General features: G+C 36.5%; 2 protein-coding genes across 4 annotated transcripts in view; one reads left to right on the top strand and one right to left on the bottom strand.

Moving 5' to 3' along the window:
• Positions 1–957: 957 nt before the first annotated feature.
• Positions 958–2,554, top strand: LOC127797971 (clavaminate synthase-like protein At3g21360). Its single transcript, XM_052331219.1, has 3 exons — positions 958–1,498; positions 1,587–1,840; positions 1,991–2,554. The coding sequence occupies exons 1-3, from the start codon at positions 1,133–1,135 to the stop codon at positions 2,334–2,336; spliced, it is 966 nt and encodes a 321-aa protein (XP_052187179.1). The 5' UTR covers positions 958–1,132; the 3' UTR covers positions 2,337–2,554.
• A 538-nt stretch (positions 2,555–3,092) lies between these two features.
• The window catches only part of LOC127796680 (protein decapping 5), a 28,472-nt gene continuing 14,254 nt past the window's right edge, over positions 3,093–17,310 (bottom strand). The window contains exons 1-8 of one of the 3 annotated variants that reach the window (XM_052328950.1): positions 14,902–15,197; positions 10,066–10,166; positions 8,287–8,358; positions 7,203–8,174; positions 6,812–6,874; positions 3,697–3,897; positions 3,468–3,578; positions 3,093–3,373 (exon numbers count right to left, since the gene is read on the bottom strand). In XM_052328950.1, coding sequence (XP_052184910.1) covers positions 3,221–3,373; positions 3,468–3,578; positions 3,697–3,897; positions 6,812–6,874; positions 7,203–8,174; positions 8,287–8,358; positions 10,066–10,166; positions 14,902–15,046 — 1,818 coding nt within the window. In that variant the 5' untranslated portion in view covers positions 15,047–15,197 and the 3' untranslated portion in view covers positions 3,093–3,220. Of the gene's footprint in view, positions 3,374–3,467; positions 3,579–3,696; positions 3,898–6,811; positions 6,875–7,202; positions 8,175–8,286; positions 8,359–10,065; positions 10,167–14,901; positions 15,198–17,310 lie in introns of those variants that run through there. The other 2 variants (XM_052328951.1, XM_052328953.1) reach the window with 2 other exon arrangements.

Here is a 17,310-nt window from a genome sequence, read left to right as displayed (position 1 = left end):
AATTATTGGCTAAACAATAACGGCTAGAGAAGACACATTTTTAAAGAAATTAACGTCATGGTTTCAAACAAACAAAAGATTGCTAATTGTATTGATGGGGATAACAGATTTAATGACCTAGTCGGATTTCATCTGACGATGAAGTCCGATCGTACTTGATCATCGATTATCAAATCGTTGCAGACGGGAGAAATTCGGGACTTCATCCAGAGATAACACCTGGGACTTCATCCAGAGACGACAACAATAAGGCGACGAGATGATACAGCGACAATCGGCACGAGACGTCGTGATAAGGCAATAAGAAGATGTAACGGCGATCGTGCGAGACACTGTAGCGGGGTGACAAAAAGATACATCAACAATAAACGAGGCAAAATGGGGTGGCAATGAGGCGAGGCAGAGCTTGTTGAGAAAAAAGAAGGCGGCCAAGGATAAAAGCATTTTTATTATTTAGTGAATTTACAAATTAAATAAAAGTATTTTTATTATTTATCACATTCAATCATCCTCGGTTAAAATAATATTTTCCACAAACAAATGCATCAACACGGACCAAATCTGTAATAATTTTAGATAGGGGTGGACTTTTAGGATTTGCAGGCGGAGCAACTCAAAATATTGTATTTTTTTATTAGCTATATATATATATATATATAATTTTACCTGCTCCACCTGCTATAATACGTACTTTTGGGACTAAATTTTTGTTAGAACTAAGCTCCACCACACCTTAACTTAGGTCAAGAATTTTCCAACAAAAACTACAAAATATTAAAAATGAACAAAACATATTTGCAGTGGCTAAAGTGTGACCAATTCTGTCACAGCAAGTATATTATGGATTTGGGCCGGCCGCTTCAATCTGATTCTCAATTTAACAAACAAAAAATTACGACAAATCCATCAACTTCCCAGACAACACCTTCCTTAGCAGCTAAAGATTCGAATTTGGAAGTTTTCTGATGATCAAGAAGTCGCTCTCTTGTGATTCCCACGAAGCAAGAAGCGATCAAAACAATCCCTCCCCCACCCACCATCATCCACTATATAGAAACTAAGCCAACATATACCAATCAAGTCGAGCAGCCATTGGAGGCAGAAATCAACCAAGAGAGAGTGAGAAGTGAGAATGGAGTTCTCTTGCAAGGATTTCAAGGTGGGAAAATGCGAGGGGGAAAAGGTGGTGGACGGGGAAACCATGCCGCTGGTTCTCCAGCCGCTGGAACCCAGCAAGAATGGCTTGGACTCGCTGCTATCGGCTTTGGAGAAGAATAAGGACTGGTTTGAGCAGATGATCATCAAGAACAGCGCCGTCCTCCTCCGGGGATTCGACGTGAAGAACGCCGTCGACTTCAACGACATTGTTGAGACCTGCGGCTGGGACGACATCCGGTACGTCGGCCCGGCGCCCAGGACTCACGTTTACAAACGGATTTGGACTGCCAATGAAGGTCCCCTATCCGAGTTCATATACTACCACCACGAGATGGTTTTGGTGAGTACCCTAAGCTGTATATATAACAATATTCATCATTAATCATAATGCATGAATTGGGTTTTCATGGCTTTGGCTTCCCAAGCAGATTACGGAATCCCCGAAGAAGGTGATACTATTCTGTGAGATTCCACCACCAGAAGGTGGAGAGACACCTTTTGTTCCGAGTTTTCGGGTGACGGAGAGAATGCTGGAGGAGTTTCCAGAAGAGGTGGAGGAATTGGATCGAAAAGGGCTCCAATACAGCTTCACTGCTCTCGGGAAGAATAGCACTACCTCCATGAGGGGCAGAGGTTGGGAGGATGCTTTCGGGACGTCTGATCGCGAAGAAGCTGAGAGAAGGTTTGTAGGATAATTGGTGATGATTCATCGTCCTCTTTACTTACCCTTCTTTCTTTTCTTTTTTTTGTTTTGTGGGTGTACATAATTGCAAGTTTTCTTTCAAAGCAAACTGCTGCAACTTGGTATTCTGAGAAAACTTCGCCTGCGCAGGGCCAAGGCACTGGGGATGGAAATGGAGTGGCTACCGAACGGAGGGGTGAAGACAATCTTGGGGCCACGGTCCCTTACGAGGGTGTTCGAGGGGAGAAAGGGGAGGAGGATGTGGTTCAACACGATGGTCGGAATGTACGGGAAGGAGTTGAGCTCAGCCACCATGGCCGATGGAACAGAGATACCGGAGAAGTTGGCGAAAAGGGGCGAAGAGATCATTGAAGAAGAAAGCATTCAGTTCAAGTGGGAGAAGGGCGACGTGCTCTTCCTTGACAACATGGCTTTGCTCCATGGCAGAAGGCCCTCTCTTCCACCGAGGAAAGTCCTGGTTGCAACTTGCAAGTAGCTTCTCTACTTCACAAGCTTTCAAGCTTCACTCAACAATATCACATCTTGTTTGTAAGATCAATCAAAATACTTCCATGAGCCATTGCCTCGATGAAATAAGGGTTGGATACTTTGCCGTGGCAAATAACATAATAATCGTTGTTCATGTTATATTATGTAACTGAATTGCTAAATTACATCAAATGCTATCCTCTTCTAAACATGCATGCTAGCTTATCTTCCTCAAAAAGTTTTGCGCAGATTATTTAACCAGATTTGATTCATTTCAACTTCTCCCACCTCCTAGTCCTAGCTTATGCTTCGCACATAATATATAATAATAATCACCAAAACAGCTACTAAATCTGAAAATAGAATATATTTATCGCTTTGCAACATTACCCAACTAAATAACAACCAGCCCCAGGACCACAATAAAGCCCGGGCATTCAATTAGCTTCAAATATTAGAGTTCCAACAAGAAGCCACGAAAACATATATCAACCTCCATAATTCAATTTTCAATTCAACAAATCGTTGAAGGATACCCATTTTGATTAAACAAAAGTTGACTTCAAACCGTACTGCTGAATTCCCAATCCAAGATAGTATCCATGAAAAGTCTGAACATTTCTGCCAATATGAACCTTCTTCCTTCTAGGATGCTAAAAGTACGACTAAATCAATTATTATTTGTCTAGGCTCATAACTGGGAGGAAGGAAAAATTTGGGGGAAAAAAAACTACTGTTCATAAAGAAAACAGTTCAAGACATGTAAAAGAAGAACATAAATTCTAATTTTTATTTTTCGGCCAACCAAAGGTTTAATAGGCACAAACAGTACAAGCGGTCATGGAAGCCAATTAAGCTTTAGCTTCTACTAAACATTTGGATGCTACCACACTAGGATGCCCAACTTGGCATGCCCCGGCCACGGCCCCAGCCCCGGCCAACATGGCCAGAACCCCTTGCATAATAAGTTCCACGAAAACGACCACCACGGCCAGGCCCACGACCACCTCTGCCACCCCGATACCTTGAGAATTCACCAAATGTCTGTACCCAAGAAACAGGTAACCATGTTAGAAAGAGAGAATAAGATATGGGAATCATCTAAATAGTAAAACTGAATTCCAGCTGGCAATTGCACCTCTGTGTCTATTTTCCTTTGCTCGGAGAACCTGATCCTTCCTTTGTTTGATTCATAATCAAGAGCATTGCTAGAGAGAGAATCAAAAAAGTCGTCCTTATTGTAAACGGGCTACAAAACACAAAAGCAGAACCAAACATGAAGGTAAGACATAAAAAAGGGAAATGCAAGATATATCTGTTCACTGAGTTCGAGTACTAGTAAGTAGAAGATGAGATGGTTCTCTCACCTTGGCATCATTTTTTTCTAATTCAGCATTGTTTTCATCCTGAAAATCATCATCTTCACTGCCTCTCTCATCCCCTTCTATCTCCTTCAGATGAGATTTGTTACTTTTGCCAAGGTGACCCCAGACTTCATCCTTGTTGAATTTCTCATTCATCGCCATAAAATCAAAATCCTCCGTGAATTTTGTCACTGGACGTGAACTCTGCAAAGCACCATTTAATATTCCATGTTAGCAGACCCCATTCAAGTTAAGAGTAAACCATTTCTATTTGTGTCAGCAAATCTGAAAGAATACGCCAAGGAAAAATTTTGAACTGCTACATAAATCTGTTTTAAGTCTCATATTTGTCATTTTAATAATTATATAGCTCAACAAATGCATAAAGTAGGAAAAAGTTGAGCTATACAACTCAATTCTCAATTTCTCATCCTAATTGTTCAAAAGCCACAGAAATTAGCTTCCCAATACAGCAGACATCCACATTTGGTTTTCAATTTAATTCTGGTGATTCTGAAAGTGCTTAGGGGTGACTCTTGGGAGTACCACCACTTTTGTGCCATTTTTATTTATTATAGAAATTAGTTTTCCAGACATGCAAAAGTTATCACTTCTGTGGCTCTTAAAAATGAAGTGTTAGCAGAGAATTTTCCTAAAAATAGTTTTTAGGAATTTTCCTAAGAATTTTCCAAATATATTCAACACCTTGCTAACCAAATTAGAATGAAATTGTTTTCCAACCACTTGTCTCAAAAGCAAGTGTAGCAGGCATGCAAAAGATAAACATTACACACAGCAAAGACTAGTTACCATGTTTAGATGGAATCAGTTAGTAAGAATGGGTTTCAATTTGGCCCATAATGAATGCATATCTACAGATTTAGTCTAGTAATTCAAGCCTGGCTAATATCAACAAGTAAAGAGGAAAATCTCCAAATCTGAGACAGGAAGAATAAGATGTAGTTGGGAAGTAAAGGGGCAGGCAATCTCAACCTGGGTCCTTCAACCCCACCCCCAGCAGTTTCATGAGTTGATGTCTGCTTAATTATTCTGCAGGCTACTTATCGCTTTTGGCAGTAGAGGTTTTATGATATATGGAATACAAATCAAAACTCAATATATCAAATGGAAAGAATATGGAAGTCAGTATTAAGGGGCCAACAGTACCAAGAAGAGAGAAATTCAGGTAACTAGAGTCTGTTTTATATAAGGATCAAGAGATTGATCTTAATGTGAATCGTAGACATAAAGCAACACAAATTAAGTGGTGGAAAACTTTCAAGTGTTTTCTGTCATCAATGCTAACCTCCAAGATTAAAAATAACATCAGCCATAATTTATGGTACAGGGTTTGAGTAATTAAGAAACAACAGATAGTAAAAACTGTAAAATGATTGTGGTTGAGACAGTGATGCCAAGTTGTATCTGTGAAAATATCAATGAGATAGTTTAAAAACTGAAACCATGAGATGATGTAGGTAGCATCCACTAGAGATAAAAAGAGAAAAAATTCAACTGAGGGTAATGTCCACACACAAGAGGAAAGAAAATAACTCGTGTTGAGAATAGAATTAAAGGTATGACATTAGGATAATTGAAGTTATAACACTTGATAAAGAAGGTAAATAGCCAACCCCTAATTTGGAGAACACATAATTGAGTTTGAATATCTTCTTGAAGAACTCCATATACAATTATGCATATGCATATTCTCATACACATCTAGATGTACTGGCAGAGACATTAAGGCATTATTAAACCAAAATATATAAATTGATGGTACAAAGTAAGAAGATAAATTAACAATCCTCTTTCTTGTTCTCATTATTTCAAAAGCAACTTTGCACTGGTAGTAAGACTGTACAGGTTACAGATCTAAAACATGTTGACAAAGCCATGTAGATTATATTAAAATAATAGCAAAATAATAGAAGGAAGGAACATGGTTGGGGACAAAATGGATTCAATTCAAGGCTGGGGAGGCTGTGGCTGGGATCCCCTGGCTGGGACAGATATCCAACCATGAAACTGATAAATTCGAAGATAAATTATATTCAGTTTGGTCCAAAGGACTGGCCTTAACAAGGAAATAAGGTAGGTTTGAACAAGTTTATTGAAACTACACAGATTGACCTGACCCAGACCTGCTCTTTGCTGCCCAAGTGATCAGAACTGATCAAGCAAAGCAAATAAATCTAACCCATGGCAATGGTTTGATTGCCCCCAAGAAACTGAAAAAGTTTGATTTCTGTTCCCCCTAGCTTTCTTATTGGTTAGATAAACATAAAGACTGAAAAAAATACCACATCCTATCTATTGTTTGGATGCTATTAGAAGCCCACTTTAACAGGCCACACCTCATGATGGTTGTCTAGTGCCCTTGCATATGATACAAGAACCTAAAACTTCTCTCAAGCGTTCAGGAGCACATAGTGGCACCTCTTGGTGCTTTTTGTAAGTTTTCTCATAAAAATGCATGCCAAACAGATATATGGGCACACCCAATCATCAGTTCGAAGGTCCCCACTCACTACATTGATGGTGAGCCCAAAAATTTGTTGTTTGCCCATCTAATAGCTTACCTTAATCTCTTATTGGCAGATACAGCGTTGAAACATCTACCTACCCTTTCCTGCATCTGGTTGCAACCCCACCACCACCCAAAAAAAATAAGCCTTTCTGTTCCTCTCTTACAAAAGATACAAGCACAATCCCAGAATTCATAATTTCAGAAACACACAGACAAGTAATCATTTCTTCATTTAATAAACATCTGACATAGCCATAATTACTAAGAAAAACAACGTATACTTGGGAGTGAGCAACCTCTAGGAGAACCACTAAAATTTAACCATGCACACAGTCAAGTGTAATATAATGAGAAAAATTAAAAAAATTATAAGAAACAAAGTCTGATAATAATATTGGTGGTGTGACACAGATATAATGTAAATTTACTTCAAAGAATCGTCCACCTTAAAGTTAATTTATTATATCTACATTTTTTTTAGAACAAAAGACATTCTAAGTTAAGAAAGTCATGAAAGGAAATTCAACTTGTCTAAAAGGAGAGGGGGGGGGGGGAGTCCTTCAATTTGAAGTAAAAACAACACATTACCCCAGCTCCTCTTCCCCTTTCACGCCCTCTGTAGTTGTGATGACTTTGAAAAGCTCCATTCAGCTAAAGAAAAAAGAGAAAGAGAAATGTCATGTAAGAGCCATCATCTTCATTAGTTACGCTAAGTATCAAATTGACAGGTATGTGATCATTAATAAAAGCAAGAAATTAAAAAACGGTTCGACTACAACAATGTTTTGGCAGATATATATTCAGGCATAAACACAGCAAACACAAGAACTTGATCCCACATAATAGGATTATGGCTTGAAATTTTATTGTTGTAATTGAAAAGTCTAACCACTTGGAAGTAAGAGAGTAGAAAAAAAAAATGAGAGAGAAAGGAGGGGAGGGTGGCGGGGGAGTGTAATGAATATCCCCATAGGATCACCTTTCGGCCAGCATGCAATGGTTGTGGACCTTCTGGTAGTGGCAATATTGGTGGTTGGGCTTCAGTTGCAGCAACTGCTACAGATGCTTCCGACCATGATGATGATACTTGAACAACCTCCACATCTTTATGAGCTGTTTGTGAAGACTGAGATGTAGAAACAGCAGCTGTTCCAGTCTGCACCAACTGACCTGGGGTTACAAGCACAGGTGGTGGAATGTCTGCCTGGCTTGAACTGGATGGCCCAACAATAGAAGAAAAGGACTGAGGAGTGCTCTGATATAGCAGACTTGGACCTGAAAATGCACTAGGTCTGTTATATGCTGGAGGTACAACAGCATTTGCATCTGGACTTGAGATAGCCAAGGGAGAAAGAGTAGGAAAATTGGCACTTGGCATTGATGCAGGCAATGTAGCATTAGAAGCTTTGTTTGGGATCAGACTAGGCAATGATTCAGGTGCTAGTGTAGCAGATGGTGCCAGAGGTGGTGTAACTAGTGTTGATGGCAAAGTTGAAGCCGGCAAAGAGGTAGATCCCAAATTAAGGGGACTGGCAGTAGCAGGGGCTAGAGAAGAAGGATAATCCGGCAAGTTTGAACCAGGTAAGTTAGATGCTCCAGATGGAAGAGGGGTATTAAACCCAGGATACTGCATTGGCTGCTGCATGGAAGGAGGCATTGATAGCCCAGGTGGCGGACGAAGCAGAGATTGCTGATGCAATGGAGGAAGCCCATTTGGGGGGCCATAAAATCCTTGCCAATACATTGGCATAGCTAATCCACCGCCATTAGCACTTGGAGGAGGGTGAGAAGGACCCCATGACCCTAAACTCCCTCCAGGTAACAAAGGCAAGCCACCTTGGTAACTTGACCCTGGATGTCCCAGCTGTGCAGTATGGGCACTTAGATCAGGAGACCCAGTAATAGTAGAAGGCAAGGTTGAAGATGTAGAAGCAGGTCGAGGATAGTGAGACTGCATACAAATTCAGAAGATTCAGAGCCAAAGTTACTGTTTAAGACATTAATCACCGTTTTTATTCAGGATTTTAACATATCACATGTAAAACACATTTCCTGCTTATCACCTGAATAATGGCAGGATCACTGTTTATGGGTGTTGAAGTTTGAACAGGTGGAGAAGATTTAACCTGCAAATCCTGCAAAAATTGCAAAGAAAGTTTCAGGGTGTGGATAATACGAGCAGCAGCTAGGAGATGTGCGTGTACAAAGAGAAAGACTCTGAACTCCCTAGTCCACAAGATTTTAACCCAAAGATCCCATGAACTTCAGTGGACCCAACAATAGAAACTCAGGTTAGAGATAAGCAAGAAATGAAATCATTAAGAGTATCATCAACAATAAAGCCCCTTAGTTTTCTCTTAGGTACTGTAAGTATTTTAAAGTTAGTTATCAAATACCTGCAAAAAGAACAAAAACTGTATATTATGGCAAGCTCCTCTCTTGCCCATTTTGGTAAACATGCTAGCAGTATTAGACCAGAACACACTGAGAATAAATATGAGCTCCACGATTAACAGGAAGAAAACATGAGTAGGTGCAAGTAGCAGATGGATCATTTGGGGAACACACATAGAATCATAGAGATCCAACAAACAAACCCAACTCTGAGGGCAAAAGAAGAAGATGGGGATGGGGAAAGACGGCAAAATGAAGGAAACAAAGCAATCCAGAAAATTTTCTTTGAAAATGAGAATAGGTTAACAGCATACCATTTTTTATTTCATTTACAAATATTTTGAAAATAAAAAAAGAAAACTGAAAATGGAAGTTCTACCAAACAAGCCCTAAATCCCCTGAATAGCCTCGGTGGGACTCGTACAAATATTACAATTCACCAATCTGCCAGAATAGCATCTGTAAGAAGAAGGCCAACATAATGATGCAATATGAAACTGTGGTGATGCAACTAGTGTTTCAGAGTCTTGATTGGTTTGACATATAAAGGGGTCCCTAGTGCATGATGCTCCCTACTTTGTGAAGGTTGGGGAAGGGTCGTCACAATATGCAGCATTACCCTTGCTTTGTAAAGTGGCCATTTTCGTAACTTGAATAAAATAAAATAATCAGAGGTTTTTGCTTCAAATTGTTAGGTGTAAATAGAATCAACCCACATTCAGCCCAAGCCTTTCATTCATGAACGTAAGCTATACATTCATATAGCTCATCCAATATGTTTTTCTTTATTACCTTGCAATTTTCAAATGGAAAAAACCATATAGGGACATGTATCATGATAAAAAATTTCAAACCTCTTCATCATGAAAGGTTGACTTTCAAGGGATATTTGACATCCCAACAGTGCTCTTGATGGTTTGTGATTAGTAGAATAAGCATAATATCACTGGGAGATGGCCACGGAATAGTAACCATACTGTTCATAAATATGCATAAGGATGTAGCAATCACACACAAGTATGATAATAGCTGGTGCTGCAGTTAGCATGAGGGGCCATAGTTTTCAAGATTAGCAAAACGGGATAATTATATACCATTTACAACATAAGAAATTTTATAATCCTATTCTATTATTTTGTAATAGGATAATTGAACTGATGTACAACTTCAAAAATTTTATCATAATTCCTATTACTTTGGACGGAATATTCATAACTGCATATTTACAATACAGACATGGTGATCAGTTGGACCTTTGATTAATTAACCTCTTTTTGATTAACCTTCTCCTTTCTTTAATCAGCAGGAGGTCAAATTTATATTGCTGTTCAAGTTAATGAAGCTTTTTCAGTCTAATTCAATTTATATTTGAACCTACGACATCGGGTTGCAATAAAAATACAGAATGCAAGATAAATTGAAAAGGCACAAGGCTAATGTCAACCTACCTTAATATCACTTCCGCGGAACAGAATATACTCGTACACTTTGTCGCTGGAGGGAACTTGTGGACCATCCTTTTTCCTTCCTTCCGTTCCAAATGATCTCACTGTCATGACACATATCAGCATAAAAAATTAATATAAAAACTAACGCAGATGGCACTAGAGCAATCAACACCAAAGATTCCTTTAACAAGTTCATAAACCAAGCTAAAACATCTTTTTAAATTTAACCAACATGCACTATTTTTCACAACCTATTATTTATCACTATATATAAAAATGGGAGGAGCAAATGAGTTTTCCCCCCTTTTTAATCCCACCACACAAAAATCAGAAAATCACTTGCAATGATGGCTATAATCAGGGGCCATTAATACTAAAATCTAGTAATGACAGCTATAATTAATGACAGCAATTAGAAAACGTCTCAAACATACTACTTCTAAAGCTCAGGGGCACAAAAAATATATTAAGTTTTTGAAAACCTTTTGGGCATCCTACTTCAAAATCAAAAGAACCCAAATGAAATATTAATTTTTCTTTACACAAAACAGTATGTCTTGTCAAATCTCTGCCAAAAGTAAAGGGGAAAAATGCAAGCAATTTCAAGATACAGAAAATGATATTAATACTCATTAGGTCGCATTTTTTAAATTGAAGAAATATAATGTCAGCAAAGTATGTTTTATTATATAAATACAAACCTTCTAATACATTCACTCTCTAAAGAAGATATCCTTCGAATTCCCTATTTTCAGTAAGTCCAAAAATAGAACTCTCATTTTTTCCTTATATGCATATTCATGTCACTCGCTTGTATGAGAATGTGGCCAAAGGGCATCCCCCGTGCATTAGACTCCCTGCTTTGTGAGGATTGTCTTTTTACACAGCCTTACCCTTGCTTTGCAAACAAAATATTGTATACTATGAGTTTATTAAAGGATTAAAGGAAATTCAAATATAAGTAACCTTGTTTAAACATTCTATTTATTTGATATTATATTAAAAAGTTGTTTGCTTTCTTTTAATAGCTGTTGTTTGCTAATAGCAATTCTTCTAATTGTTTCAACAAAACTATTTCCAGCCCTGCAGGTTCTTAACTCAAGTTTCTGATGTTTTATGCTGTGCTCTAATCTCACTCTTAATAAGGTAACATCAGATTTGGTTATCAGAAATTTTTTAACTCCTATGATCTCAACCTAGCAAAGCCAAAACTGATTGCACTTAAATGGTTTTCAGTGCTCAATGTCCTAGGCCGGAATGGAAGACACATAGTGAATATAAAATCTACCTCTACCTTGTCTCTAATAATGACAAAGACAGTAGTACAGAAATGCAGTAGACTTAAACTTGCACTACCTCCCATTACATAAGTTGCCCAAAGTCAATGGCCTGATAATGAGAGGTAAGGTAAATTGTCATTTTCTTGATGTGCTTATGTAGCTCTGTTGAAAAAAAAGAAAAGAAAATTATATTAAAGGTAAAAGTCTGCACATTGATTGGTTGAAAAAAATATAAAAAGGAAGAAAGGAGAGAGAGACAGAACAAGGGAGCAGCTCCTGGCAAGGGCAAAGACAGAGCCAATGCTCCTAGCAGCTGAGAGAGAGAGAGAGAGGCCGAAGGGAGCAACAACTGAGGAGTATGAAAGTGAGTGAGAGGGAAGAGAGAATAGAAGCAATGAATAGAGGAGAAAAAGGAGAATGACCCACACAGGCGAGAAGATGAAGAGCATGTGTGGTGGCTCTCATCCTGATACAAGCCTAAAGCCAGATGGCCACATAAGGTTGACAGATAGCCAAGCTTGCTTGGCCTATGACCCAAGGAAGCTGGGGCTAGAGAAAGGAGGAAGACAAGAACGAATAAGAAGATCATGGGAAGAAGGAGGACGAGAAAGAATAAGAAGATCATGGGGAAAAAATGAAGTAGAGGAGGACAAACAACAAAAAAAGAAGAAAAAGGGAAAAATCCAAGACACTAGCATTGATACTTAATGGGGGAAAAGAGTTTTAAGATGAGGTGCTAAGCATCTAAAATTGACAAGCTAGGGGTTTGACATGTAAGTTTTATTTTAGATTCAATTTTAGCAAATTTTAGCTTTACAATAGATTTTTGTTAATATGTCACTTATTAATGTGGAACAGGTTAGAAATCGCAGGGTTTATATAGTCATATAGATTGTCATTATTTGCATTCTAAGTAACTAGGTTTGCCTTATTAATATGTTCTCTAAAAATGTTATAATGAGTAATTGCTTTTAAAGACATTCGTACCATGTGATACCACAATTCTCAAATTTATTTTGGCATGGCCAAGAGATTTCTTACCTATCAAATATTGTAAAAAAAATATTTTTACCATGATTTGAGAACTCATTTTTGAAAATTGTATTCTTTGCATATTATTGAATATTGCCTAAGAAAAATTATTTTTTAAATGTCTTAGGGCATTAATATTGGCACTATAAAACCATATTGGAAAAATTCTGGAAAAAAAACTAGTCGCTACATGACATGCAACCAAGTAATAGCTCAAACAACTAGAGAAAAAGTCCAACAACTAAAGGTGAGAAAATGGTGACTCTAGTTCTCGAGGGTTTGAGGAAAAGTCCTAGTGCATCCTAGTGACATCAATAGGAATTTTCGAATGTTGCTTGCTACACCATGAACAACATGTCAAGCTGTGATCCCACTATGCAGGGTTGGGTATATGAATTCCAGCTCGCCACTCATTTTTTATCCATGGTCTTATCTTCTGAAAGGACCTTATAACATATCATACCTAAGAGTGACCCACCACATTTTTCTTGGTCTTCACCTACCTCTTTTGCAAAAGACTTGTTACATTATGTCTACTATCATCACAAGGGTCTCTACTAGTCTTCTTCTCATATAACTAAACTATCTAAATTGTGTCTCACATGTTATTTCAACAAGAGCCACTCTAACCTTATCGTGAATAACCTCATTTTTATTTTTTTCTTTTCTTGCATGACCACAAATCCATCATAACACCCTCATCTTCATTAATCGTTTATATTGCACATATTGGTGCTTTATTGTCCAACATTCTATTTCTTACAACAAAGCCAGTCTTACACTTGTCATATAAAAATTTTTAACGGAATGTTACTATCACATAAAACAACGGACAAATTTTTCCATTTTAATTTTCATGCCTTAATTTTATGGGTAACATCCTCAGTAATCTCATCATCTTGTTAGTTGATTAATCCAAATTATCTAAACTGATATTTTCTTAAGATGATTTAATCTTTAACTTTCACTATAATATCATCCACACTTGTATTTTTATCAAACTCACATTTAGGAGTGTAAATGCGCCAAGTCGAGCCAAGCCTAGCCATGATCAAGCTCAACTTGTTTAAATTGTAAGGCATTCAAGCTCAGCTCTTTTATAAATTGAGCCCCATAAAGGTTGCTCAAGCTTCATTGATTGACATATTATGGTGCATCGGCTTGGCTCGTCTTAATTTAAATGAACTCAGTTCGAGCTTGTTAATGAACTTGTCTATTAAAAAAAAAAAAAAAAACCCGTTAATAAACTTGTTTACAAACAATAAATGAACTTATCCACAAGCAAAAAAGACAATCATGAGCAATAAATGAGCTTATCCATAAGTAAAATTATATATATATACCCCTTTTAAACAAACAAAAAATGAGCTTTAGCTAAATTATGAATGAACTTGCATATAAATGTTAAATAAGCTTGTTCATGAACATAATCAAGATAAACAAACTTATGTTTGAGCTTAATCTTGGTTCATTTATGTTCGCTTATTTGTTACTTAAACCAATTTGAACAAGATTTTAAAGCTTGTTAAGTTGTTATATAAATGAGCCGAGCTCAAACATAAGTTTGTTCAACTTATTATGTTCATGCACAAGCTTGTTTATATGTGAGCTCATTTATGATTTAACTAATTATTGTTCATTTAAAAGCTATATATATAAATCTATTTACTTGTGAACAAGCTCATTTATTGCCCATGATTGTCTTTTTTTTTCTTTTTTTGGCTCACGAATAAGTTTGTTTATTGTTCATAAACAAGTTTATTGACAGATGGATTTTTTTATGACAAGATCATTAACAAGCTCGACCTGTGCTCAAGAAAGTTACACGAGTCGAGTTGGAACACCAAATATGTTAGTTAACAGAGCATGAACAACCTTTATAGGGATTGGTTCATAAAGGAGTTAAGCACACCTTAAAATGTAAATAAGATGAGCCCAAGCATGACCACGCTCAGCTTATTTAAACCTGTCTGTCTGATGAGAACAGTAGAAGTACAATATTTCTCCATCCAAGGCACCATAAGTTACTAATCAACCAAAACAAAACATTAATCATTCAAAAAAAACAGAAAATAAAACCCAATTCCAAACAGGAAGCTAAAAGCATCCACCAGAACACTTCATAAACAAATTGAAACTACCGGAAATAATCCAGTTCAACAAAAATAAAACCCAGAAAAGAAAGGGAAACCTAGACAACTTCCTAGGTCGCTTTATTTGCCTAAATCGAAAACCACAAATTCATGGTAACAACAAAAGGGCATACATCCAATTTTTCCTTAAGGGAACTGCACCTAACAGAGACAACTACGCGGTAAGTGTGAGTATGTATTTATCCAAATTTCTAGCCCCAAATTTGTAAGTACTACTAAAACTTTTCTCTATCCAAAGAACCAAAAATTCAGTATCTACCAAAATAGGTGACTAATTATCAAAATTATCCAAAAATAAAGCCCAATTTCAAGCAGAAAGTCAGTAGCAAACACCAGAGCTTCTAAAAGGGTTGATGGACACCAGAAATTACCGTTCCGGAGTCCGATACTGGATTCTTCGGTGTTGATGTTGTACAGAACGCCCTCGTATCTCATTTCGCTCTTGGACGTCAGGCTGATCAAGCTGCCGATGTACGAATCAGCCGATGAGCTGGATCTGGAACTGTCCGCCGCCATGGTTGCAGCAGCAGGAGCTGCGAATGTTTAAGAGAGGGTAGTAGTAGTAGAGAGAGGGAATTCAAATTGTTCCGAGTCCTTTCGACTTTCGAGCAGACAGAGAGTAGGGTTTTTGTCTCACCGCCTTTTGGATTTTGTACCAATGGGCTGCCGATTGTGGAGATGTGAACATACATGACTATCTCTCCTATTATTATATACACCAAAAGGGGTTAATTTTTTTTTTTTTTGTAAAATACTATTGGTATACCTATTTTATATATCTTAAGTTATATAAGGAGATATTATGACAAAAAAACTCCTCGTGAGGCGCATGTGAGGCGTAAGATATTTTGATCATAATACCCCCTTATATAGTTCAAGATGTATAAAATGGGTGTTATATCTAGCATTATTCTAATTTTTTTACTTTGAGAATAATTTTATTGTTGTGTTAAAAGTTACTTTCATTTGTATAAAAAAAAAAAAGTTGTGACTAAGAGGTAGATAAGTGGTAAGTTAGCTTTGAAACACACATCATACATGTTTATGTAAACACTCATCATCTCTCTTTACCTTCCATCATTTGTTCTACTTCTCTCTATAATCGTTTTATAAGATTGATGTTAATACCCACAAAAAAATAACAAATCCTTTTTAGCCATTTTATGACTTTTCACAAATATATGACTTTTTTAATTAATAAGTTAAAAACACAACTTATTCAAATACTTTATTTATTTAAAATACTATATAACTTAAGAATTTAAAGAAATTTAACTAAAGATGGATTAAAGCTCTCTTTAAAAAAGCCCTAAGCTAAAAGACCTCCAGGACTTGCAGAATTGAAGAGTTGGATTAATAGTGAAATTGAATAAAAAATTCCAATCACACACAGAAAACAGCGAACGAAGCCGTGCAAGAACGGATCGGATTTGGACTCGTTGCTATTAGCTGTGAAGGAGGAGGAATAGTTCTATATAATAGCAAGTATATTTCAAGAGGGATAATTGGGATTTGGGTATATTTTTTAATAAGTTAAAAAAAATTTGACTTGCAAGATATTATATTTCAAAATTTGAGGAAGTATATTTCGAAACTAACATTTCTGTTAAGTATGTTTCGAAATATAGATGAATATGTTTCAAAATCAAATTTAGTAACAGATATGTTTTAAAACCTACTAAGGTATCTTTCGAAATATTACTCATTAATTTATAAATAATGAAATTCTTTTAGATTTTTAAAAATGATTCTTTTAAAACATGAATAAAGATAACAACAAGTAAGAATAAGAAATCAAGTACACACAAGATTTATAGTGATTCGGCACTTGCCTACTCTATTACCTTCAAGATTATCCACTTGAAGGATTTGTAAACCACAATCACTTTTATTAGCGATCAATGACACCAAGGGTTTTACCACGGTTCACCCTAAAACCTTACACACTGAGTTTTTACGGGTTCAACTCACGGTTCACCCTAAAACCTTACACACTGAGTTTTTACGGGTTCAACTCAAACCTTACAACAAGATAAATAACACTTATCTTTTACAACCCAAAAATTTGAATGTAATTAAAACACCTTGCCAAATAGTTATAACAAACCTATTGGTATGGAGTGAGGAAAGCTTGAAGGAATGAGAGCTTTGGTTTTGGCTTACTTCTCCTGTTTGTACCACAATGCACACCAATGAATAATTGACAAGAACTTCTTTGACAGTTCATTATAAGAGTTTTGTTCACTTGTGCTTGTAACAAAAAATCTCTTGTAAATATGTAAAATTGTGTATGCTTGAGAGATAGTTTTCTTGTCTTCAAATAACTGATATATATATATATATATATATCAAAAGGATAGACTTTTGGTTAATTATAACCGACAGAGACAAGATAAGAAAGTAAGTTTCGAAACAACACATTTTTACATAGAGGTTTCGAAATATACATAACATATTTCGAAACATACAGCATTTACAATTGGATATGCACCAAGAGACAAAATGAGTGGAAGACATCTTTTTTAAAAACAAAATGATTTTATTTTATTCTCCACTTAAAACATATCTGAATTTTGAACATCAGGATATGAGTATAATTTCAAAAATAGACTTTTAAAATAGCTTTTCAAATAAAATGCAAAGTCATAACAGATTTTTGAAATTCTTCTGATAGAGTCAGATGTTTCGAAATATCAAAAGTAGGTTTCGAAACATACTTCAGAAATATATTTTAAAACATGATGAACAAGGATATACTGCTTACAGAGATTTCGAAATAT

This window comes from Diospyros lotus, chromosome 3 (assembly GCF_014633365.1).
Source record: "Diospyros lotus cultivar Yz01 chromosome 3, ASM1463336v1, whole genome shotgun sequence".
NCBI lineage: Eukaryota > Viridiplantae > Streptophyta > Magnoliopsida > Ericales > Ebenaceae > Diospyros > Diospyros lotus.
Note: the sequence above shows the minus strand (reverse complement) of the source record. Positions and strands in the feature narration are given on the sequence as shown.

Bases quoted from the DNA above. Each gene is read 5' to 3' on its own strand.
- LOC127797971 (XM_052331219.1), top strand. From the start codon at position 1,133: ATGGAGTTCTCTTGCAAGGATTTCAAGGTGGGAAAATGCGAGGGGGAA. The intron at 1,499-1,586 runs GTGAGTACCCTA...CTTCCCAAGCAG, and splicing joins ACCACCACGAGATGGTTTTG to ATTACGGAATCCCCGAAGAA. The intron at 1,841-1,990 runs GTTTGTAGGATA...TCGCCTGCGCAG, and splicing joins CGCGAAGAAGCTGAGAGAAG to GGCCAAGGCACTGGGGATGG.